Here is a 26,592-nt window from a genome sequence, read left to right as displayed (position 1 = left end):
AGTTATCACTCAAATCAAAGTTTGTCAATGTCTTTTCAGATGTTAAAAGCGGCCTGGATGGGAAATAAGGCACCATTTTATTTGTATTTATCCTTTATTTAACTAGGCAAGCCAGTTTAAGAACAGATTATTATTTACAATGGCCTAGGAACAGTGGGTTTGTTCAGGGTACTGGCCCAACGCTCTAACCACAAGGCTACCTGCCACCCCTTTAGTTAAGAACAAACTCTTATTTACAATGACGGCTACAATGACGGCCTAGGAACAGTGGGCGAACTGCCTTGTTCAGGGGCAGAACAAAAGATTTGTACCTTGTCCGCACGGCGATTCAATCTAGCAACCTTTCGGTTACTAGTCCAACTCTCTAACCACTAGGCTACCTGCAGCCCCTTTAAATGCACTTGCATTTATTATACTTTTAATTAACTTTAATAATTGATTGATTAACTTGAGTTGTCTTTTATTAATTGCTGGCTGTGTCATACGGCTTTCACTTGTTTAAAATTTCATTTAGTTTTTTATGAAGATTTCGCCTATTGCTATCTGCAAATGTATGAACTTTTATTTTGAAGTAGCTACAGAAACGCCTTGGCCGCCCGGAAGTATAGTTTTTTTCGATCAGTCCACTTTCCTCTGTGGCGTTGTTTAGCATCCCTTTTGATGTTACTGCGTTTTATTCCTTGAAAGGAGGTCTGACTATATGAGTAAGTATTTGCTAAAAATATGATTTACTGTTCGACGCAAATATTTGTTGATATATAGCTAGCTAACTAGCTAAACAACACTACCAGCTCCAATCAAGCCGTTGTTTACACGTATCTAGGTGTTAGCTAGCTTCCCAGCTAGCCAACTCTGGTTCCCTTTGTAGTTTGGTTGTTATCTATCTAGCCACAAGCTCATATAGGCTCGGCTAACGTTGTAGTGTAGCTTTTTAGCTAGCTATTTTCCTAGAGGTGCAGTTACATAAGCATACATTGCATTAACGTTCTACTGGCAGCAGGATCGCGGAATTTTATTTCAAAATAATAGGCCCACTACAAAGACATCCTACACTTTGGGAAGGTAGATCTTTTTTGTCACTCCGGTGTGGTACAACTGTTTTTCATAGCATTGCAACCACCACTGGATAATTTGACGTACTTTTAATATTAATAAAAATATTTATTTAAAGTTTACACCAATACTGATGTGTTGAAAGCTATTGTGTAGTAGGCTATATGTCAAGAAATACACTTTTAATCAAATACAAATATATTGTAATGAAACAGGCAGGGAGCAGGTCTCGAACCCTTGACCTTCGAGCCCGAGGTCCGGCGCGCTATCGACTGTGCCGCAAATCGATGTCCGCGCTTATAAACCTAGGGTCGTTACAATATGTAATTGGAATTACTCAATAGTCTACAAAATTGAAATTGGTATATTGTGCAGGACAACTGGTTTAATACAGAGTTCTGGTGGCTCCTTACTCCACCCACTCCATTCACTGTATAATAAATACATATTGGCTTATAGTGAAAAAACTATTATTTGTGCCGATGTAAATGTGGGTTGGGAGTACTCAGTAGGGTCTGTAGAGTTATATGATGTCATTTCACGGGGCACTGAATTATACGGAGTGCTGCTACAGCAGAACAGATAGAACAATGAGACCGATATTTCCCCGGATGTATAAAGGTGAAGCGTCGGGTTTCCACTCACTACCAACTATAGTAGTGAGAGGAAGCCCAGTGGCCGGCAGTGGGGAAAGATGGAACCAGATGGATTATGGCCAACATTATACTAATTTTCTCATCAATTAAACATTTGATCTCAAAGTTCTCTTTTCCCAAAACTAGACTATGTTACGAACAGAGTGGACAATGTTTTGTAGACTTTACTCTTTGCCAAAGTAAAAAAAAAATAGCATTGTTCAGAAGGAGCGCAAAGGCGAATTGAGTTATTGCACAAGCGCACTTCACAGAGTAGGCATTCCCTAACGGAAATATGCAAATGTATGTTCGAACGGGCCAGTAGAATCTCGCTAGCTCGTGCTTGGCTCTGCCCACATCATTCCTTGTTCTGTCCACTATGACTCACTTGTTCCCATTGGAAAAGACAGGCTGTGGTCTATCTTGAGTTAGTTATCGAAATCTTTGGTTGCAGTGTAGCCATGTTCCTAACTCGGGGACCAGCATAGACCTGTTTGATCTATGCCCCAACCTGAATAACAATTCTGATCATTAGCATGTTCTATTTGAATGTTAATTGCTTTGGTAGTTCCTGTCACGCCAAACGTGATTCCTCACCATCATTGGGTGTGGTGAGACCTTCTCCAAGTGAATTACTTCATATCACAATCTGTTTGGATTTATTCCATGAATCTAAATCTTACACAGTTCACAGATAGGGTCTTTCAGGAGGTGTGTTTTGGTCTAAAAAGAGCCTAAAATGTCCACTTTCATCTTCTCAAAAATTGAGATAGAAATGTAAAAAGCATGTCAAACATCCTTCCTCTCGATGAAATTTCTATGTGAAAATTACCAGAACAATGTGAGATACTAAAAATATTTGAGTTTAAATGTATTTGGCTAAGGTGTATGTAAACTTCTGACTTCAACTGTAGCCGCAAAACATGGTTAAAACTATAACTTTGATATCATGGATGGTTAGTCATTGCATCCATAAGCTCTGTCTATGAATTTGAGTGGTACATTTCTCCAGCACCATCCCTCAGCTTTTTACTGAAACAAGTGTTTCTACTTATGATTGTTGCTTAAAATAAGACAGGATTTCTAATAAGACAAAGGCAAAGTAATAGTAACTTGTATTTTCTCACGAATGACAATTGAGAGACATGGGCTGTATGATCCATGAGTTTAGGCATTTCTTAGTGAGCACATATTTTATGAGGAGGCAAAAAACAACACAGATTCCTATGACTTTCAATCCAGAACCTAAGCCCTAGGGGCAAACTATTTATTTGTCAGGCCAAGCAATTGTCCTGGTGCAATTTTTGGCACATGTTAAGGCTGGCCTTGGGCTGATTTAAATGTATAAAGCCAAGATGCAGCCGGCTCATCAGCATTAGGTTAATCTAGGTTGTTAAGAGGTATGCCAGTCCATCATTGTTTTCATTGTGTCTTTGAAGCAGTTGGCTTCTCAACTAATCACCTACTTATAATCAGTACTTGGCACCTCAGTTAGGCCATGGCAAGTGTGCATGGAAGTCGGTAGCATGGAATGGCATTTTATTACACCGGTCAGTGAATAGGGTAAGCTAAAAGAGTACTCCCAACACCACATTTACATCAGCGCAAATAATATATATTTTTTTATTTGTATTTTTATATAAGCCAATATATAGTTCAAACACAGTGATTTGCTTTGTCTATCAAATGGGTGTAGTAAAAGGCCAGCAACACTCCATATTATTCACTGCCCCATGAAATTACACCTTATATAGATTGTACAAACCCTACTGAGTACCCAACCCCTCTTTTACATCGGCACAAATAATAGATTTTTCACTATAAGCCAATATGTATTTAATATACAGTGATTTGTGTTGTGGCCTATGGAATGAGTCTAGTAAAAGGTCAGCAATACTCTGTATCATTTAGTGCCCTCATGAAATGACACTATAAAGTATTCACACCCCTTCACTTTTTCCACATTTTGTTGTTATAAAATTGTATTAATTGTAATTTTCTGTCAGCGATCTACACAAAATACTCTGTAATGTCAACGTGGAAAAATTCTAACACTTGTGAAACAAAATCATGAAAAATAAAACACTAATATATCTTAGATAGGTATTCAACCCAGAGTCAATACATGTTAGAATCAACTTTGGCAGCGATTACAGTTTTTAGTCTTTCTGGGTAAGTCTCTTAAGAGCTTTCCACACCTGGATTGTGCAACATTTTTCCATTCCTTTCAAAATTCTTCAAGCTGGTTGTTGATCATTGCTAGACAACCATTTTCAGGTCTTGCCATATATTTTCAAGCAGATTTAAGACAAAACTGTAACTCGGCCACACAACATTCACACGGTGTCTTCTTGGTAAACAACTCCAGTGTAGATTTGGCCTTGTGTTTTAGGTTATCGTCCTGCTGAAAGGTGAATTAATCTCCGTGTCTAGTGGAAAGCAGACTGAACCAGGTTTGCCTCAAATATTTTGCCTGTGCTTAACCCCATCCTCTTTCTTTTTTATCCTGAAAAACTCCCCAGTCCTTATTAACGATTACAATTGGGCTCCCAAGTGGCGCAGCGGTCTAAGGCACTGCATCTCGGTGCTAGAGGCGTCACTACAGACTAGAGGTCGACCAATCATGATTTTTCAACGCCGATACCGATTATTGGAGGACCAAAAAAGCCGATACCGATTAATCGGTCCCCCAAAAAATTATTTGTAATAATGACAATTACAACAATACTGAATGAACACTTATTTTAACTTAATATAATACATCAATAAAATCAATTTAGCCTCAAGTAAATAATGAAACATGTTCAATTTGGTTTAAATAATGCAAAAACAGTGTTGGAGAAGAAAGTAAAAGTGCAATATGTGCTATGTAAGAAAGCTAACGTTTCAGTTCCTTGCTCAGAACATGAGAACATATGAAAGCTGGTGGTTCCTTTTAACATGAGTCTTCAATATTCCCAGGTAAAAAGTTTTAGGTTGTAGTTATTATAGGAATTATAGGACTATTTCCCTCTATACCATTTGTATTTCATTAACCTTTGACTATTGGATGTTCTTATAGGCACTTTAGTATTGCCAGTGTACAGTATAGCTTCCGTCCCTCTCCTTGCTCCTCCCTGGGCTCGAACCAGGAACAACGACAACAGCCACCCTCGAAGTAGTGTTACCCATGCAGAGCAAGGGGAACAACCACTCCAAGGCTCAGAGCGAGTGACGTTTGAAATGCTATTAGCGAGTGCTAACTAGCTAGCCATTTCACTTCGGTTACACCAGCCTCTTCTCGGGAGTCAATGGGCTTGAAGTCATAAACAGCGCAATGCTTGACGCACAACGAAGAGCTGCTGGCAAAATGCAAAGAAAGTGCTGTTTGAATGAATGTTTACGCGCCTGCTTCTGCCTACCACCGCTCAGTCAGATACTTAGATACTTGTATGCTCAGTCAGATTATATGCAATGCAGGACACGCTAGATAATATCTAGTAATATCAACAACCATGTGTAGTTAACTAGTGATTATGATTGATTGTTTTTTATAAGATACATTTAATGCTAGCTTGCAACTTACCTTGGCTTACTGCATTCGCGTGACAGGCGTAATCTTTGTGGAGTGCAACGAGAGAGAGGCAGGTCGTTATTGCGTTGGACTAGTTAACTGTAAGTTTGCAAGATTGGATCCCCCAAGCTGACAAGGTGAAAATCTGTCATTCTGCCCCTGAACAAGGCCGTTCCTAGGCCGTCATTGAAAATAAGAATGTGTTCTTAACGGACTTACCTAGTTAAATAAAAATTAAATAAAGGTGTAAAAAAAAAAACTTGGCAAATCGGCGCCCAAAAATACAGATTTCCAATTGTTATGAAAACTTGAAATCGTCCCTAATTAATCGGTCGACCTCTACTACAGACACCCTGGTTCGAATCCAGGCTGTATCACAACTGGCCGTGATTGGGAGTCCCATAGGGCAGTGCACAATTGGCCCAGTGTCGTCCGGGTATGGCCTGTGTAGGCCGTCATTGTAAATAAGAATTTGTTCTTAACTGACTTGCCTAGTTAAATAAAAAAATAAATAGCAGTCTGTATTTTTAGATAGTTGTCTTAAATAGACATGTAAAAAAAAAAATAGATGCATTTGCTAAATAGCACAAGAGAAATCGTCATTGTTTAAAATGTAATATCTTTTGAATTAGTTTTCCACCTTGCAAAGTTTTGAAATGCAGGCTTTTATTTTGAAGTTTACCACAGGAAAGTGACGTCATCGTTAGTCCTGCTAGCAGAATAGTAGTAGACATTGCTGCTTTGTATGACAGCCCTGAGATCGAGTCTTAAATAAAAATCACATTGAGGGAAAGTGGTTCAGAGGACAGTCTATTCTAGTTACCTCGTATAACCTAGTAAAATATCATGAAATTAAAGTTCCTCTTGAAATCATACCTAGGTCAACATTGCATTTATTTCACCAGCATTTCTTTTCTTGCATGATTTGTTGTCAGCATATTGATTACTGATTTGCATTTTCTTTTAAAGGTTCTAAATACACACTGATGGAAGGAATGAAAATGGATACCACTCACAATGTAACTCCCCATCAAACAAGACACACAAGGTGTTCCTGACTTTATCTGAATGATGTGACATGAATGAACAAAATAGCTTTTTATAGCTGCACTCGAACAAACATCCAACTTGAGTTGCTAATATAACTTGTTAATTAAAGGGAACTTTTGAACAATCCTAGAATATGCATTGGGCCTAATTCTGTACATCTTAAAGTAGATTTCCCTGACGTTGAAGGGGAATGCAGACTTGTCACCCATAGACTGCATGCGAGTGTGATGCCCAGGCGAAGCTTGCCGCTGCAGGGCCGGATGCGCTGGATGCTCCTGGGGCTCTTCCTGTTGCTGGTCCTCCTCCTCTTTGCTTACCTGCTGGAGTGCACTCCCCCAGCTGATGTTAGCCTGGTCCTGCCTGGTCTGGGAGCGGAGTCCCATGGAAAGGAGTACTACCAGGCACTGCTGCAAGAGCAGGAGGAGCGGTACCTCAGCCGCTCCGCCAGCCTCAAGCGGCAGATCGCCCAACTCAAGCAGGAGCTCCAGGAGATGAGTGAGAAACTCAAGGTCCTGCAGGACAGAAAGGAAGGTCCCGGGGTCCAGGGGCTTGTTGAAACCAAGGACCAGGAGCCTGGGGATCTTCTCGAATTCCTCCACTCCCAGATCGACAAAGCCGAGGTGAACACGGGAGCACGACTGCCCAGCGAGTACGCCCTGGTCCCCTTCGAGAGCTTCACCTCTAGTAAGGTGTATCAGCTGGAGATGGGGCTGACCAGGCACCCAGAGGAGAAGCCTGTGCGGAAGGACCGCAGGGATGAGCTGGTGGAGGTCATTGAGGCAGCCCTGGACGTCATAAACAACCCAGATGAGGAGGATGGCCAGGAGGATGATGTGCCCATGCAGAGGCAGACCTACACCGAGAGCCACTTTACTGAGGGTAAGAGCGCTATACTGGGGTAATGTATAACAGTGGTTCTCAACCTGATCCTCGGGGCCCCCCCAGCCACTCCACATATTATTTATTCCACTACCAGCAAGGCTGATTTAATTATGGATCTGATGATAGAATGACTAATTAAATCAGATGTGCTAGTGCTGCCACATACACTGAGTGTACAAAACATTAGGAACACCTGCTCTTTCAATGATAGACTGACCAGGTGAATCCAGGTGACAAAAAATGTAAGTGCATTTGAACAAGGTATGGTAGTAGGTGCCAGGCACACCAGTTTGAGTGTCAAGAACTTCAACGCTGCTGGGATTTTCAAGCTCAACTGTTTCCCGTTTGTATCAAGAATGATCCACCAACCAAAGGACATCCAACCAACTTCACACAGTGAAGGGAAGCATTGGAGTCAACATGGGCCAGCCTCCCCATGGAACGCTTTTGACACCTTGTAGTGTCCATGCCCCCAACAAATTGAGGCTGTTCTGAGGGCAAAGGGGGATGCAACTCAAAATTAGGAAGGTGTTCCTAGTGTTTTGTATACTCGGTGTATGTGGAGTGGCTGAGGGCCAGCATGGGAACCCCTGATGCAGATTACTATCTGCTTGTTTCATGCAAGCAAAAATGTAATCTAGCCTGTAAAGTTGAACAATATTTGTTCCCTATGTTTGACAAAACTGATGTTTCCCCTTTATGTGGGCAGGGCTGTACAGAACAGAACGGGACAAGGGCACACTCTACGAGCTCTTCTTTGCAAAAGAGGACTCCGACAACTTCCGCCATGTCACTCTTTTCCGTCCTTTTGGTCCTTTAATGAAAGTCAGAAGCACGTCTGTAGAAACAAATGGAGTCATCATTAATATCATTGTGCCGTTGGCAGGCAGAACAGAGGCATTCTCACAGTTCCTACATAACTTCAGGTTAGTGGTGGTGAGTCACGTGAAAAGGGCAATATGCAGCCTATGCCTAGTATTTGTGAAGATTGTGGTAACAGTTTTTTTTGTTTGCAGGGAAGTGTGCATAGAACACGATAGGCGAGTGCATCTTACAGTGGTCTACTTTGGACAAGAGGGCTTACAAGAGGTGACGTCTTACTTGGAAAAAATGTCCAGGTTTGTTGTCTTTTAATATGAAAGAAAGGATTTATGTGATTTTACTGCTGTACATTTCTCACTTGTCCATATGTTATGTTATTTTCTAGTCAAGACATCAAAGGAAGGAATCTACCCAATGTTTTGAGTTGCTTGGTTGAGTGTGACTGACTGATGTTACCCCTGGCTCTATAGAAAAGGGAGTTTCGGGCTCAAACAACACCTCTATTTAAATGGTATTGTTGGTTTTTAGGGAGGCAAGCTTTTCCAACTACACACTTATCCCAGTGGACGAGGAGTTTTCCAGAGGCAGGGGTCTGGACATCGGTGCCCATACCTGGAAGAAGGGTGACGTATTGATGTTCTTCTGTGATGTGGATATCTACTTCACACTGGACTATCTCAACACCTGCCGTCTTCACACCGCTCCAAGTAGGTGCCTTCTACCAAAACATTAGCCTACACATCCATGTTTCCTAATTTCTAATTATGAGTACTTAATGCAGGTGTTGTGACTTTTTTCTAAACATGTACTATATGTATTTTGGATGTAATTTATACCAAAATATACTATATGTAAAACCCATCCCTTTTTTTTCCTTTTCTTGTAGACAAGAGAGTCTTTTATCCGGTGGTTTTCAGTTTGTATAATCCTGCCATAGTCTATGGAAATCTGGAGCTGGCTCCCCCCATTGAAAGTCAACTTGTAAGTACCTGAAAAAATAGTGTATGTATGTACAGTTGAAGTCGGAAGTTTACATACACTTTAGCCAAATACATTTAAACTCAGTTTTTCTCAATTCCTGACATTTAATCTGAGTGGTCAGTTAGGATCACCACTTTATTTTAAAAATGTTATATGTCAGCATAATAGAAGAGTGATTTATTTCAGCTTTTATTTCTTTCATCACATTCCCAGTGGGTCAGAAGTTTACATACTCAATTAGTATTTGGTAGCATTGCCTTTAAATTGTTTCACTTGGGTCAAATGTGTCGGGTAGCCTTCCACAAGCCTCCCACAATAAATTGGGTGAATTTTGTCCCATTCCTCCTGTCAGAGCTGATGTAATTGAGTGAGGTTTGTAGGCCTCCTTGCTCACACATGCTTTTTCAGTTCTCCCCACAAATGTTCTATAGGATTGAGGTCAGGGCTTTGTGATGGCCTCTCCAATACCTTGACTATGTTGTCCTTAAGCCACATAATTTCCCTTCCTCATGGAGCCATCTATTTTGTGAAATGCACCAGTCCCTCCTCCAGCAAAGCACCCCCACAACATGATGCTGCCACCCCCGTGCTTCACAGTTGGGATGGTGTTCTTCAGCCTCCCCCTTTTTGCTCCAAACATAACGATGGTCATTATGGCCAAACAGTTCTATTTTTGTTTCATCAGACCAGAGGACATTTCTCCAAAAAGTACGATCTTTGTCCCCATGTGCAGTTCCAAACCGTAGTCTGGCTTTTTTATGACCGTTTTGGAGCAGCGGCATCTTCCTTGCTGAGCGGCCTTTCAGGTTATGTCGATATACAGTGCCTTGCGAAAGTATTCGGCCCCCTTGAACTTTGCGACCATTTGCCACATTTCAGGCTTCAAACATAAAGATATAAAACTGTATTTTTTTGTGAAGAATCAACAACAAGTGGGACACAATCATGAAGTGGAACGACATTTATTGGATATTTCAAACTTTTTTAACAAATCAAAAACTGAAAAATTGGGCGTGCAAAATTATTCAGCCCCTTTACTTTCAGTGCAGCAAACTCTCTCCAGAAGTTCAGTGAGGATCTCTGAATGATCCAATGTTGACCTAAATGACTAATGATGATAAATACAATCCACCTGTGTGTAATCAAGTCTCCGTATAAATGCACCTGCACTGTGATAGTCTCAGAGGTCCGTTAAAAGCGCAGAGAGCATCATGAAGAACAAGGAACACACCAGGCAGGTCCAAGATACTGTTGTGAAGAAGTTTAAAGCCGGATTTGGATACAAAAAGATTTCCCAAGCTTTAAACATCCCAAGGAGCACTGTGCAAGCGATAATATTGAAATGGAAGGAGTATCAGACCACTGCAAATCTACCAAGACCTGGCCGTCCCTCTAAACTTTCAGCTCATACAAGGAGAAGACTGATCAGAGATGCAGCCAAGAGGCCCATGATCACTCTGGATGAACTGCAGAGATATACAGCTGAGGTGGGAGACTCTGTTCATAGGACAACAATCAGTCGTATATTGCACAAATCTGGCCTTTTATGGAAGAGTGGCAAGAAGAAAGCCATTTCTTAAAGATATCCATAAAAAGTGTTGTTTAAAGTTTGCCACAAGCCACCTGGGAGACACACCAAACATGTGGAAGAAGGTGCTCTGGTCAGATGAAACCAAAATTGAACTTTTTGGCAACAATGCAAAACGTTATGTTTGGCGTAAAAGCAACACAGCTGAACACACCATCCCCACTGTCAAACATGGTGGTGGCAGCATCATGGTTTGGGCCTGCTTTTCTTCAGCAGGGACAGGGAAGATGGTTAAAATTGATGGGAAGATGGATGGAGCCAAATACAGGACCATTCTGGATGAAAACCTGATGGAGTCTGCAAAAGACCTGAGACTGGGACGGAGATTTGTCTTCCAACAAGACAATGATCCAAAACATAAAGCAAAATCTACAATGGAATGGTTAAAAAATAAACATATCCAGGTGTTAGAATGGCCAAGTCAAAGTCCAGACCTGAATCCAATCGAGAATCTGTGGAAAGAACTGAAAACTGCTGTTCACAAATGCTCTCCATCCAACCTCACTGAGCTCGAGCTGTTTTGCAAGGAGGAATGGGAAAACATTTCAGTCTCTCGATGTGCAAAACTGATAGAGACATACCCCAAGCGACTTACAGCTGTAATCGCAGCAAAAGGTGGCGCTACAAAGTATTAACTTAAGGGGGCTGAATAATTTTGCACGCCCAATTTTTCAGTTTTTGATTTGTTAAAGTTTGAAATATTCAATAAATGTCGTTCCACTTCATGATTGTGTCCCACTTGTTGTTGATTCTTCACAAAAAAATACAGTTTTATATCTTTATGTTTGAAGCCTGAAATGTGGCAAAAGGTCGCAAAGTTCAAGGGGGCCGAATACTTTCGGAAGGCACTGTAGGACTAGTTTTACTGTGGATATAGATACTTTTGTACCTGTTTCGTCCAGCATTTTAACAAGGTCCTTTGCTGTTCTGGGATTGATTTTCAATTTTCGCACCAAAGTACATTCATCTCTAGGAGACGCGTCTCCTTTCTGAGTGGTATGACAGCTGCGTGGTCCCATGGTGTTTATAATGGCACACTATTGTTTGTACAGACGAACGTGGTACCCTCAGGCGTTTGGAAATTGCTTCCAGCAGAGCGGGAAAAAATCCCTGTGGCTAGATGTGCCAAGCTTATAGAGACAGACCCCAAGAGATTTGCAGCTGTAATTGCTGCAAAAGGTGGCTCTGCAAAGTATTGGCTTTTGGAATAGCGTTCATGAAATAGCATTCATTTCTCAGAACAAGAATAGACTTTCAGAAGAAAGTCTTTGTTTATAACCATTTTGAGCTGTAATCAAAAGCACAAATGCTTACGCTCCACATACTCAACTAGTCTAAAAGACAGTTTTATTGCTTCTTTTTAATCAGTGCAACAGTTTTCAGCTGTGCTAACATAATTGCAAAAGGGTTTTCTAATGATCGATTAGCCTTTTAAAATTATAAACTTGGATTAGCTAACACAACGTGCCATTGGAACACAGGAGTGATAGTTGCTGATAATGAGCCTCTGTACGCCTATGTAGATATTCCATAACAAATCAGCTTTTTCCAGCTACAAAAGTAATTTACAACATTAGCAACATCTACACTGTATTTCTGATCAATTTTATGTTATTTAAATGGACAGAAAATGTGCTTTTCTTTCAAAACAAGGACATTTGTAAGTGGCCCCAAACTTACACACACACAATACCAGTCAAAAGTTTGGACACCTACATATTTTCATTATTTTCTACATTATAGAATAATAGTGAAGACATCAAAACTATTAAATAACACATATGGAATCATGTAGTAACCAAAAAAGTGTTACTCATAAAATATGTTTTGATTTGTTTACAGTGAGGGAAAAAGTATTTGATCCCCTGCTGATTTTGTATGTTTGCCCACTGACAAAGAAATGATCAGTCTATAATTTTAATGGTAGGTTTATTTGAACAGTGAGAGACAGAATAACAAAGAAATCCAGAAAAGCACATGTCAAAAATGTTATATATTGATTTGCATTTTAATGAGGGAAATAAGTATTTTATTTTATTTAAAAAAAAATTTTTTTTACCTTTATTTAACCAGGTAGGCAAGTTGAGAACAAGTTCTCATTTACAATTGCGACCTGACCTGACACCCTCTCAATCAGAAATATTTCTGTCTCCCAGGTGTCTTTTATACAGTTAACGAGCTGAGATTAGGAGCACACTCTTAAAGGGAGTGCTCCTAATCTCAGTTTGCTTCTGTGGACAGGTGTCTTTTATACAATCAATCAGATTCCAAACTCTCCACCATGATGTCAGGGACAAGATTGTAGACCTACACAAGGCTGGAATGGGCTACAAGACCATCGCCAAGCAGCTTGGTGAGAAGGTGACAACAGTTGGTGCGATTATTCACAAATGGAAGAAATGCAAAAGAACTGTCAATCTCCCTCGGCCTGGGGCTCCATGCAAGATCTCACCTCGTGGTGTTGCTATGATCATGAGAACAGTGAGGAATCAGCCCAGAACTACACGGGAGGATCTTGTCAATGATCTCAAGGCAGCTGGGACCATAGTCACCAAGAAAACAATTGGTAACACACTACGCTGTGAAGGACGGAAATCCTGCAGCGCCCGCAAGGTCCCCCTGCTCAAGAAAGCACATTAACATGCCCTTCTGAAGTTTGCCAATGAACATCTGAATGATTCAGAGGACAACTGGGTGAAAGTGTTGTGGTCGGATGAGACCAAAATGGAGCTCTTTGGCATCAACTCAACTCGTCGTGTTTGGAGGAGGAGGAATGCTGCCTATTACCCCAAGAACACCATCCCCACCGTCAAACATGGAGGTGGAAACATTATGCTTTGGGGGTGTTTTTGGGGGTGGGACAGGACAACTTAGCAGCATCAAAGGGACGATGGACGGGGCCATGTACCATCAAATCTTGGGTGAGAACCTCCTTCCCTCAGCCAAGGCATTGAAAATGGGTCGTGGATCGCTATTCCAGCATGACAATGACCCCAAACACACAGCCAAGGCAACAAAGTGGCTCAAGAAGAAGCACATTAAGGTCCTGGAGTGGCTTAGCCAGTCTCCAGACCTTAATCCCATAGAAAATCTGTGGAGGGAGTTGAAGGTTCGAGTTGCCAAACGTCAGTCTCGAAACCTTAATGACTTGGAGAAGATCTGCAAAGAGGAGCGGGACAAAATCCCTCCTGAGATGTGTGCAAACCTGGTGGCCAACTACAAGAAACCTCTGTGATTGCCAACAAGGGTTTTGCCACCAAGTACTAAGTCATGTTTTACAGAGGGGTCAAATACACTGCTCAAAAAAATAAAGGGAACACTAAAATAACACATCCTAGATCTGAATGAATGAAATATTCTTATTAAATACTTTTTTCTTTACATAGTTGAATGTGCTGACAACAAAATCACACACAAATGATCAATGGAAATAAAATGTATCAACCCATGGAGGTCTGGATTTGGAGTCACACTCAAAATTAAAGTGGAAAACCACACTACAGGCTGATCCAACTTTGATGTAATGTCCTTAAAACAAGTCAAAATGAGGCTCAGTAGTGTGTGTGGCCTCCACGTGCCTGTATGACCTCCCTACAACGCCTGGGCATGCTCCTGATGAGGTGGCGGATGGTCTCCTGAGGGATCTCGTCCTAGACCTGGACTAAAGCATCCGCCAACTCCTGGACAGTCTGTGGTGCAACGTGGCGTTGGTGGATGGAGCGAGACATGATGTCCCAGATGTGCTCAATTGGATTCAGGTCTGGGGAACGGGCGGGCCAGTCCATAGCATCAATGCCTTCCTCTTGCAGGAACTGCTGACACACTCCAGCCACATGAGGTCTAGCATTGTCTTGCATTAGGAGGAACCCAGGGCCAACCGCACCAGCATATGGTCTCACAAGGGGTCTGAGGATCTCATCTCGGTACCTAATGGCAGTCAGGCTACATCTGGCGAGCACATGGAGGGCTGTGCGGCCCCCCCAAAGAAATGCCACCCCACACCATGACTGACCCACCGCCAAACCGGTCATGCTGGAGGATGTTGCAGGCAGCAGAACGTTCTCCACGGCGTCTCCAGACTCTGTCACATGTGCTCAGTGTGAACCTGCTTTCATCTGTGAAGAGCACAGGACGCCAGTGGCGAATTTGCCAATCTTGAGTGTTCTCTGGCAAATGCCAAACGTCCTGCACGGTGTTGGGCTGTAAGCACAACCCCCACCTGGGGACGTCGGGCCTTCATACCACCCTCATAGAGTCTGTTTCTGACCGTTTGAGCAGACATATGCACATTTTGTGGCCTGCTGGAGGTCATTTTGCAGGGCTCTGGCAGTGCTCCTCCTTGCACAAAGGCGGAGGTAGCGGTCCTTCTGCTGGTTTGTTGCCCTCCTACGGCCTCCTCCACGTCTTCTGATGTACTGGCCTGTCTCCTGGTAGCACCTCCATGCTCTGGACACTACGCTGACAGATACAGCAAACCTTCTTGCCACAGCTCGCATTGATGTGCCATCCTGGATGAGCTGCACTACCTGAGCCACTTGTGTGGGTTGTAGACTCCGTCTCATGCTACCACTAGAGTGAAAGCACCGCCAGCATTCAAAAGTGACCAAAACATCAGCCAGGAAGCATAGGAACTGAGAAGGGGTCTGTGGTCACCACCTGCAAAACCACTCCTTTAGCTAATTGCCTATAATTTCAACCTGTTGTCTATTCCATTTGCACAACAGCATGTGAAATTTATTGTCAATCAGTGTTGCTTCCTAAGTGGACAGTTTGATTTCACAGAAGTGTGATTGACTTGGAGTTACATTGTGTTGTTTAAGTGTTCCCTTTATTTTTTTGAGCAGTGTACTTATTTCCCTCATTAAAATGCAAATCAATTTATAACATTTTTGACGTGTTTTTCTGGATTGTTTTGTTGTTATTCTGTCTCTCACTGTTCAAATAAACCTACCATTAAAATTATAGACTGATCATTTCTTTGTCAGTGGGCAAACGTACAAAATCAGCAGGGGATCAAATACTCCCCCCCCCCCCTCACTGTATCCTCAAAGCAGCCACACTTTGCATTGATGACAGCTTTTCACACAGTTTGCATTCTCTCAACCAGATTCATGAGGTAGTCACATGGAATGTTTTTCAATTAACAGGTGTACCTTGTTAAAAGTTTGTATCTGGAATGTATTTCCTTAATGCGTTTGAGCCAATCATTTGTTTTGTTACAAGGTAGTGGTGGTTTACAGAAGTAGCCCTATTTGGTAAAAGACCAAGTCCATATTATGGCAAGAACAGCTCAAATAAGCAAAGAGAAACAACAGTCCATAATTACTTTAAGACATGAAGGTCAGTCAATATGGAAAATTTCAAGAACTTTGAAAGGTTCTTCAAGTGCAGTTACAAAAACCATCCAGCGCTATGATGAAACTGGCTTTCATGAGGACCGCCACAGGAAAGGAAGACCCAGAGTTACCTCTGCAGTAGAGGATAAGTTCATTAGAGTTACCAGCCTCAGAAATCTGAAATGAACTGCACCTCAGATTGCAGCCCAAATAAATGCTTCACGGAGTTCAAGTAACAGACACATCTCAACATCAACTGTTCACAGGAGACTGTGTGTATCAAGCCTTCATGGTCGAACTGCTGCAAAGAAAGCACTACTAAAGGATACCAATAAGAAGAAGATACTTGCTTGGGCCAAGAAACACAACCAATGGACATTAGACCGGTGGATATCTGTCCTTTGGTGTGATGTGTCCAATTTTTGATTTTTGGTTCCAACCACCGTGTCTTTGTGAGACACAGAATAGGTGAATGGATGGTCTCTGCATGTGTAGTTCCCAACGTGAAGCATGGAGGAGGTGGTGTGATGGTGCTTTGCTGGTGACACTGTCTGGGATTTATTTAGAATTCAATGCACACTTAACCAACATGACTACCACAGCATTTTGCAGCGATACGCCATCCCATCTGATTTGCGCTTAGTGGGACTAGCATTTGTGTTTCAACAGGACTATGACCCAAAACACACCTCCAAGCTGTGTAAGGGCTATTTGACCAAGAAGGAGAGTGATGGAGTGCTGCATCAGATGACCTGGCCTCCACAATCACCCGACTTCAACCCAATTGAGATGGATTTGGATGAGTTGGACCACAGAGTGAAGGAAAAGCAGCCAACAAGTGTTCAGCATATGTGGGAGCTCCTTTAAGACTGTTGGAAAAGCATTCCAGGTGACTACCTCATGAAGCTGGTTGAGAGAATGCCAAGAGTATGCAAAGCTGTCATTTGTTTAACACTTTTAGTTACTACATGATATTTCATAGTTTTTGTCTTCACTAGTATTCAATAATGTAGAAAATTTAACAAATAAAGAAACTCTGGAATGAGTAGGTGTGTGCAAACCTTTGACTGGTACTGTCTATATATTTTTTTTATTTAATTGTTACTTAATGTTGACATTAGTCAACTCGCCAATGACAAGTGTACTTTCCGTATAGATTCACAAGAAAGATGCTGGATTCTGGAGAGATTTTGGCTTTGGAATGACATGTCAGTACCGCTCGGACTTCCTCAATATAGGTAAGCAGTGTTGACTGATAAGTATTATGTGTGCTTGCTACATATTTTTACTGTGACAATTTATATTTTACCCCTCAATTGTATTTTCTAGGAGGTTTTGACCTGGAAGTGAAAGGTTGGGGTGTGGAAGATGTCCACTTGTACAGGAAGTACCTGCGGAGCGACCTGATTGTGACGCGTACGCCGGTATCTGGCCTCTTCCACCTGTGGCACGAGAAGCAGTGTGCAGACGAGCTGACTCCAGAACAGTATCGCATGTGCATCCAGTCCAAAGCCATGAACGAGGCTTCTCATTCCCACCTGGGCATGCTGGTGTTCCGCGAGGAGATCGAGAATCACCTCCGCAAGCAGGCCTACAAGACCCAGAGCAATACTGAAAATTGAATGGCTTTTCGTTAGGCGGCCATCTTGGGTACTCTAAATCAGAACTCCTCGCATTTTTTATTTTTAAATATAAATACAAGAACTGCGGTACACGTCGTTACTAACATGATTAAAACCAGTTTACACAATCTTGTTACATTTCACAGCTCAGCTAAAGACACCTATGAATGTACAAAAATGGATGTTAGTAAATGTGAAGTGTCAACTTAAACATTTCAAGAGACTGAGAATGGCACTACCTGTGTCAACACAAAAAGGCTAATGGAACATCTTTGAAGCTGGGGAAACTTGCATAACCTATCATTAGCAAGTCAAGGCAATGTTCTTGCCTGTGAGGTCAAGCAATCAATGGACAAGTGTTGTTTTTTTTAAATCGCTACTATAACCTGTTCTCTCTATAGCCATATTGTTTAATTTGTGTAAAAATGTCAAGCTTGGTTTAACGTTGTACAGTGACTAAAAAAAGGGACCTTTTTATGTTAGAATATGATTTGTTCAAAGGAACCATCAGTCAGAGGCAGTGCTCATCAGCATCGAAGAAGGTTTATCCTATCAGTGTTTATTTGGAAATGTACCAAAATCTACAGATCGGACTGGATTGAAGAAGCAATTGAAACAAAGCTTTGCAAAAAAAGCATGCAGCACATTCATAATTTGCACAAGTGTCATTCTTCTGACATTTCTTGATTTATTCTCTGAGGATGATTCACAGTATTATTTCATTGAATTGAGCCTTGCAGCCAATCAATGCCAGTTAAATCTTGAATGGAATAATGTATAAATAATTATTTTTTGCAGCCAGGGATGTCATACTTGTCTGAATATGTGCCTATTAACTGGAGATGAGGATATTAAAGATACTTTTATATATATAGTGTATGTGGACACCCCTTCAAATTAGTGGATTTGGCTATTTCAGCCACACCCATTGCTGACAGGTGTATAAAATCGAGCACACCGCCATGCAATCTCCATAGACAAACATTGGCAGTAGAATGGCCTTAAAGAAGAGCTCAGTGACTTTCAAAGTGGCACCGTCATAGGATGCCACCTTTCCAGAGAGTCGGTTCGTCAAATTTCTACCCTGCTAGAGCTGCCCCGGTCAACTGTAAGTGATGTTATTGTGAAGTGGCAATGTCTAGGATCAACAACGTCTCAGCCGCAAAGTGGTAGGCCACACAAACTCACAGAACGGGACCGCCGAGTGCTGAAGCATGTAAAAAAAGAAATCCACTCTACCGAGTTCCAAACTGCCTTTGGAAGCAACATCAGCACAAGAACTGTTCGTCGGGAGCTTTATGAAATGGGTTTCCATGGCCGAGCAGCCATACACAAGCCTAAGATCACCGTTCGCAATGCCAAGCGTCGGCTGGCGTGGTGTAAAGCTTGCCACCATTGGACTCTGGAGTAGACAAATCTGGGTTTAGTGGATGCAAGGAGAACGCTACCTGCACCGTTCATGGAGGAGGAATAGAGGTCTGGTGCTGTATTTCATTGGTTTCTTTAGACGATTCTGTGCTTCCAACTTTGTAGCAACAGTTTGGGGAAGGCCCTTTCCTGTTTTAGCATGACAATGCCACCAGGCACAAGGCCTCACTAATGCTCGTGGCTGAATGGAAGAAAGTCTCCGCAGCAATGTTCCAACATCTAATGGAAATCCTTGCCAGAAGAGTGGTGGCTGTTATAGCAGCGAAGGGTGGACCAACTCCATATTAATGTCCATGACTTTGGAATGAGATGTTTGACAAGCAGGTGTCCACATACTTTTGGTAATGTAGAATACTAAATATTCCTCCTGAGGCTATTGATACAGTTATAAGACTGAATGTTTGCAGCCATTCATATTGTTATCATTGCCATACTTGTATGTTTTGAAATGGTCTAATCTTTATTAATAAAAAGAAAAACATGAACTACCCATTCCAGTGTAAAAAAATATATATAAATGGTAGCTTAGGCTTTTATATGTAGAGCAAGCTAAATGTTTGACTTATTTTTGTGATTTCAAATGGATAGCAGGTAACAGGGTTGCAAACGTATTTTATTGAACGACCGATTGGAACCCATTGTGATTATGCTGGCCCAAAGGGCAGTGATATATTTGTATTTAATTTCACCTTTATTTAACCAGGTAGGCAAGTTGAGAACAAGTTCTCATTTACAACTGCGACCTGGGCAAGATAAAGCAAAGCAGTTCGACACATAACAGAGTTATACATGGAGTAAAACAAACATACAGTCAATAATACAGTAGAAATATAAGTCTATATACAATGTGAGCAAATGAGGTGAGAAGGGAGGTAAAGGCAATAAATAGGCCACTGGTGGGTGCTACTGGTGGGTGCAGCTATGGTGACCAGCGAGCAGAGATAAAACGGGACTTTACCTAGCAGGGTCTTGTAGATGACCTGGAACCAGTGGGTTTGGCGACGAGTATGAAGCGAGGGCCAGCCAACGAGAGCGTACAGGTCTCAGTGGTGGTTATTATATGGGGCTTTGGTGACAAAACGGATGGCACTGTGATAGGCCGAATCCAATTTGCTGAGTAGAGTGTTGCAGGCTATTTTGTGACACCGCCGAAGTCAAGGATCGGTAGGATAGTCAGACTTACGAGGGTATGTCTGGCAGCATGAGCGAAGGATGCTGTTGCAAAATAGGAAGCCAAATCTAGATTTAACTTTGGATTGGAGATGTTTTATGCGAGTCTGGAAGGAGAGTTTAGTCTAACCAGACACCTAGGTATTTGTAGTTGTCCACATATTCTAAGTCAGAACCGTCCAGAGTAGTGATGCTGGACGGGCGGGCAGGTACAGGCAGCAATCGGTTGAAGAGCATGCATTTAGTTTTACTTGTATTTAAGAGCAGTTGGAGGCCACTGAAGGAGAGTTGTATATATGGGTTATGGTTTGCAATTTTAGATTGTCACACACATTGATCAGGTCACATCCACCAAACGGGAGCAAACGTCTGTCAAAGGCTGAGGAATCGTGTAATTCAGTACAAACCGTCACGCAATGTTGAAGCGAAATGAATTGCAACCCAGGTTACACAGTAACTTTTTTTGTATCACACGAGTCCTCATGACAGCCTTTGAATAAAAAAAAAGCGTATTTCCTCATTAAAACATTGCTGTCTCCTCTCTCTATATAAAAAAAATGGTTTCCAGTCTTTTGGTTCTTGAAAGCCTCGGAGCTCTGTCTGTTTTGAAGGGTTAAAAAAGTCACATCTTTCCAAAACTTCACATGTGTGACTAGGTAACCCTCCTAAACTGTAAATCAGTAATTTCCGCCAGCAGATGTCAAAGAAAAGCTCTCACACACACACACACACACAGCAAGGATGGAGTGAAAAGGTGTGGTGCTGAAAGACACAGAGAGCAGGCAAGGGCATAAACATAATCTCTAGGCCGTGCAGAGTTCAACGAGATATCCCGTAGCTCGCTCGGTCTGAGCGCAGCGACCATGAGAAAAGTAGGCCCAAAATGTCATTTGTTTTGGGTGACAGTGAGAGAACTGCTAGGGTGAGAAGCACAATTCGACCTCAGGTACGTTCCTGAGGTCCTCCCGATCCGTGCAAGCCTAACCTTGGCCGTGTGGCATTAACCCTTAGCAGTTAAAAGAAGGTGTTTACTTCAAACAGTTTGCATTGACTTCTCTCCCCATAGGAATACATTGCCTGCACCTCTAAATTCAACCTGAAGCCTATGTGGGTTATGAATGCCTTATGAACCTGTCTTCTATGACAGTCCATCAGACCACTATGAGGTCTACCTGTGTCGAATCTAAGCATCCTGGAGCATCCGGAAGTGGTTAAATTCACCCAAAAGGTATTTTGATGTACATAACCTGCAAATGTGAAAATGACTGCATTCAACCCTGTCTAGATCAGTCAATTTTTAACATAAAGACTTTAAACTCAGGATTCTGTAAGAGAATACCCCAAGCAAGATATGTGTTTACGTATAGCTTCCTGTGCCAACCGGAAGTGCCTTTAATTGGGTCACACTGTCTGTTTTGAACTTGCATTGGCCAAGTGCCCACATCAACCTACAATTTACTCATAACCCACTTCCAGGAGCACCCCATCACTCACCTTACCATATCAGGGTTACAGTCACATATAGGCTGGACCTGTGGGCCTCTGGACCTGTGGGCAGCACGGGAGTGGATCCAGAACCTACAGACAATAACACCAAATGGCCTGTATTAGAAAATGGGTTTTAACAGACAGGAAAATGGATGGAGAAGAACATGGTTTTATTCATAATTTATTTCTACTCTATATATTTATGGTTTGTTTGGTTTTAGTTTGGCACTTCCTCTTTTAGGTTTTTCCTTTCCTTTAACAAAACAATGAAACCATTTAAATGCACAATATGGCGTTTATGTTCATATTTAACAACACTATGGTTGAATGAATCTCTCACCACATCGACTTCTGCACTGCCACCCAGAAAAAGAGGCAACTTGGAGCTTACCTCAGTTTAATTTATGATCCTAGGAGGACATCTACGGGCCTTTAAGTATTACACCAAATGGCAAGGTGGCAGATTGGAATTTTAAGGGAAATAAACCAATACTAGTCTTGGGAGACTCAAATGTTAATAGAATCCCTCCATTTCATAACCCATAACCCATACAAGTGGAGAGTTACCCTGGAGCAACATTTTACCATTTCAAAAAGGTCCTGGAGAAAACAGAGGTTCATTTAGACACCAGCATGCATAGTGGTTCTCTCGGTGGGCATAAACAATATGGATAATGACCCATACAAAACATCAAACAGAATGCATCAATGCACAAGGAAGCAAGAGTCACTTTTTCCCTAATGCAATTATTTACATCCCCATTATTAACCACTCACACCTCCTTTCACCAGATCGAAAACGGAACCTCAAAGTCATTAACGGTTACATCACCACACATGGCCCATTTCTCTTGGAGATACCACATGATGAATTCCACACAACAGACCTGATACACTGAACAACAACCACAGCAGACCTCATTTTTAAGAATTGGTGTGAGCAGCTAAATTTAGAATAGGCTCTACCCACAATTTGGACCCACACCACACCCTTCTTTTCCCCCCAACCCCCTGTACACTCCCCCTTTCCTCCCCCAGTTGCTTTCTTAGATTACCCAGCAGAGGGGGTAGTTGACCCCCTCTCATCATGAATTTATCCAAGTCTTTTCAACTCACAACAGCACAGACCCAACTTTTGGAGAGGGGGGGTTGTCTTTCATTTCACTCTACACTCCAAATGTCATATATGTATATAATCACTTGCACATTTAGCAAAAAACACTACATTGGGGAAACCCAGTATACAATAGAAAATAGACTTAAACAGCATTCTATACAATATCAAACGGGCCCATTTACACACAGAACTAGTGACTCATTTCCAGGATCACCCCATCAATGAACGCAATGAAAGCACTTATGCTGATTATAGACACTTAATAGCGCGTTTTTAAGTTTCAAAAGATTGCGACTCCCGCCCTTTGCCTCACAATGGTTTGATCCACTGCAGGTCATTCGTTTTGTTGGAAGCCTTCACACACACCTGCTGAATTTGCAGAGCTGGCACGCAAACTAAAGCAAACGTTAACTATCAAGCTAGCTCACCCTAAAAGTGTTTTGAAACACATAACCTGTCATTATAAAAATCACTGTATTCAAACCTGTGTAGATCAGTCAATTCTTAACTTAAAGACTTAAAACTCAGGATTCTGTAAGTGGCTATGTCAATAAAGACATGTGTTTACTTATAGCTTCCTGTGCCAACCGGAAGTGCCTTTAATTGGGTCACACTGTCTGTTTTGAAGGGTTAAAAAAGTCACATCTTTCCAAAACTTCACATGTGTGACTAGGTAACCCTCCTAAACTGTAAATCAGTAATTTCCGCCAGCAGATGTCAAAGAAAAGCTCTCACACACACACACACACACACAGCAAGGATGGAGTGAAAAGGTGTGGTGCTGAAAGACACAGAGAGCAGGCAAGGGCATAAACATAATCTCTAGGCCGTGCAGAGTTCAACGAGATATCCCGTAGCTCGCTCGGTCTGAGCGCAGCGACCATGAGAAAAGTAGGCCCAAAATGTCATTTGTTTTGGGTGACAGTGAGAGAACTGCTAGGGTGAGAAGCACAATTCGACCTCAGGTACGTTCCTGAGGTCCTCCCGATCCGTGCAAGCCTAACCTTGGCCGTGTGGCATTAACCCTTAGCAGTTAAAAGAAGGTGTTTACTTCAAACAGTTTGCATTGACTTCTCTCCCCATAGGAATACATTGCCTGCACCTCTAAATTCAACCTGAAGCCTATGTGGGTTATGAATGCCTTATGAACCTGTCTTCTATGACAGTCCATCAGACCACTATGAGGTCTACCTGTGTCGAATCTAAGCATCCTGGAGCATCCGGAAGTGGTTAAATTCACCCAAAAGGTATTTTGATGTACATAACCTGCAAATGTGAAAATGACTGCATTCAACCCTGTCTAGATCAGTCAATTTTTAACATAAAGACTTTAAACTCAGGATTCTGTAAGAGAATACCCCAAGCAAGATATGTGTTTACGTATAGCTTCCTGTGCCAACCGGAAGTGCCTTTAATTGGGTCACACTGTCTGTTTTGAACTTGCATTGGCCAAGTGCCCACATCAACCTACAATTTACTCATAACCCACTTCCAGGAGCACCCCATCACTCACCTTACCATATCAGGGTTACAGTCACATATAGGCTGGACCTGTGGGCCTCTGGACCTGTGGGCAGCACGGGAGTGGATCCAGAACCTACAGACAATAACACCAAATGGCCTGTATTAGAAAATGGGTTTTAACAGACAGGAAAATGGATGGAGAAGAACATGGTTTTATTCATAATTTATTTCTACTCTATATATTTATGGTTTGTTTGGTTTTAGTTTGGCACTTCCTCTTTTAGGTTTTTCCTTTCCTTTAACAAAACAATGAAACCATTTAAATGCACAATATGGCGTTTATGTTCATATTTAACAACACTATGGTTGAATGAATCTCTCACCACATCGACTTCTGCACTGCCACCCAGAAAAAGAGGCAACTTGGAGCTTACCTCAGTTTAATTTATGATCCTAGGAGGACATCTACGGGCCTTTAAGTATTACACCAAATGGCAAGGTGGCAGATTGGAATTTTAAGGGAAATAAACCAATACTAGTCTTGGGAGACTCAAATGTTAATAGAATCCCTCCATTTCATAACCCATAACCCATACAAGTGGAGAGTTACCCTGGAGCAACATTTTACCATTTCAAAAAGGTCCTGGAGAAAACAGAGGTTCATTTAGACACCAGCATGCATAGTGGTTCTCTCGGTGGGCATAAACAATATGGATAATGACCCATACAAAACATCAAACAGAATGCATCAATGCACAAGGAAGCAAGAGTCACTTTTTCCCTAATGCAATTATTTACATCCCCATTATTAACCACTCACACCTCCTTTCACCAGATCGAAAACGGAACCTCAAAGTCATTAACGGTTACATCACCACACATGGCCCATTTCTCTTGGAGATACCACATGATGAATTCCACACAACAGACCTGATACACTGAACAACAACCACAGCAGACCTCATTTTTAAGAATTGGTGTGAGCAGCTAAATTTAGAATAGGCTCTACCCACAATTTGGACCCACACCACACCCTTCTTTTCCCCCCAACCCCCTGTACACTCCCCCTTTCCTCCCCCAGTTGCTTTCTTAGATTACCCAGCAGAGGGGGTAGTTGACCCCCTCTCATCATGAATTTATCCAAGTCTTTTCAACTCACAACAGCACAGACCCAACTTTTGGAGAGGGGGGGTTGTCTTTCATTTCACTCTACACTCCAAATGTCATATATGTATATAATCACTTGCACATTTAGCAAAAAACACTACATTGGGGAAACCCAGTATACAATAGAAAATAGACTTAAACAGCATTCTATACAATATCAAACGGGCCCATTTACACACAGAACTAGTGACTCATTTCCAGGATCACCCCATCAATGAACGCAATGAAAGCACTTATGCTGATTATAGACACTTAATAGCGCGTTTTTAAGTTTCAAAAGATTGCGACTCCCGCCCTTTGCCTCACAATGGTTTGATCCACTGCAGGTCATTCGTTTTGTTGGAAGCCTTCACACACACCTGCTGAATTTGCAGAGCTGGCGCGCAAACTAAAGCAAACGTTAACTATCAAGCTAGCTCACCCTAAAAGTGTTTTGAAACACATAACCTGTCATTATGAAAATCACTGTATTCAAACCTGTGTAGATCAGTCAATTCTTAACTTAAAGACTTAAAACTCAGGATTCTGTAAGTGGCTATGTCAATAAAGACATGTGTTTACTTATAGCTTCCTGTGCCAACCGGAAGTGCCTTTAATTGGGTCACACTGTCTGTTTTGAAGGGTTAAAAAAGTCACATCTTTCCAAAACTTCACATGTGTGACTAGGTAACCCTCCTAAACTGTAAATCAGTAATTTCCGCCAGCAGATGTCAAAGAAAAGCTCTCACATACACACACACACACACAGCAAGGATGGAGTGAAAAGGTGTGGTGCTGAAAGACACAGAGAGCAGGCAAGGGCATAAACATAATCTCTAGGCCGTGCAGAGTTCAACGAGATATCCCGTAGCTCGCTCGGTCTGAGCGCAGCGACCATGAGAAAAGTAGGCCCAAAATGTCATTTGTTTTGGGTGACAGTGAGAGAACTGCTAGGGTGAGAAGCACAATTCGACCTCAGGTACGTTCCTGAGGTCCTCCCGATCCGTGCAAGCCTAACCTTGGCCGTGTGGCATTAACCCTTAGCAGTTAAAAGAAGGTGTTTGCTTCAAACAGTTTGCATTGACTTCTCTCCCCATAGGAATACATTGCCTGCACCTCTAAATTCAACCTGAAGCCTATGTGGGTTATGAATGCCTTATGAACCTGTCTTCTATGACAGTCCATCAGACCACTATGAGGTCTACCTGTGTCGAATCTAAGCATCCTGGAGCATCCGGAAGTGGTTAAATTCACCCA

The 26,592-nt window shown here is 42.0% G+C and overlaps 1 protein-coding gene across 3 annotated transcripts; it reads left to right on the top strand.

Annotated features, from left to right (window-relative positions):
- Positions 1 to 555: 555 nt before the first annotated feature.
- On the top strand, positions 556 to 19,442 carry LOC110502269 (chondroitin sulfate N-acetylgalactosaminyltransferase 2). 3 transcript variants are annotated; one of them, XM_021580175.2, is made up of 9 exons: positions 556 to 704; positions 6,211 to 6,289; positions 6,460 to 7,170; positions 7,883 to 8,099; positions 8,190 to 8,291; positions 8,524 to 8,702; positions 8,882 to 8,976; positions 17,057 to 17,138; positions 17,230 to 19,442. In XM_021580175.2, exons 3-9 carry the CDS (start codon positions 6,519 to 6,521, stop codon positions 17,520 to 17,522), a joined length of 1,620 nt encoding a protein of 539 aa, XP_021435850.1. In that variant the 5' UTR covers positions 556 to 704; positions 6,211 to 6,289; positions 6,460 to 6,518; the 3' UTR covers positions 17,523 to 19,442. The 3 variants fall into 3 exon arrangements, with proteins under 3 accessions (XP_021435850.1, XP_021435849.1, XP_036815974.1); XM_021580174.2 differs by having other exon boundaries at positions 6,457 to 7,170; XM_036960079.1 differs by lacking the exon at positions 556 to 704 and adding an exon at positions 4,102 to 4,141 and having other exon boundaries at positions 6,211 to 7,170.
- Positions 19,443 to 26,592: the final 7,150 nt, after the last annotated feature.

The sequence above is a fragment of the Oncorhynchus mykiss genome, chromosome 23 (genome assembly GCF_013265735.2).
Source record: "Oncorhynchus mykiss isolate Arlee chromosome 23, USDA_OmykA_1.1, whole genome shotgun sequence".
Lineage (NCBI taxonomy): Eukaryota > Metazoa > Chordata > Actinopteri > Salmoniformes > Salmonidae > Oncorhynchus > Oncorhynchus mykiss.
This window is presented reverse-complemented; position numbering and strand designations above follow the sequence as displayed.

What these genes read in the sequence shown, in the direction of transcription:
- LOC110502269 (XM_021580175.2), top strand. Translation starts at nt 6,519, where the DNA reads ATGCCCAGGCGAAGCTTGCCGCTGCAGGGCCGGATGCGCTGGATGCTC. An exon ending in CGAGAGCCACTTTACTGAGG is followed by an intron (nt 7,171 to 7,882) that starts GTAAGAGCGCTA and finishes TTATGTGGGCAG; the next exon opens with GGCTGTACAGAACAGAACGG. An exon ending in CCGTCTTCACACCGCTCCAA is followed by an intron (nt 8,703 to 8,881) that starts GTAGGTGCCTTC and finishes CTTTTCTTGTAG; the next exon opens with ACAAGAGAGTCTTTTATCCG.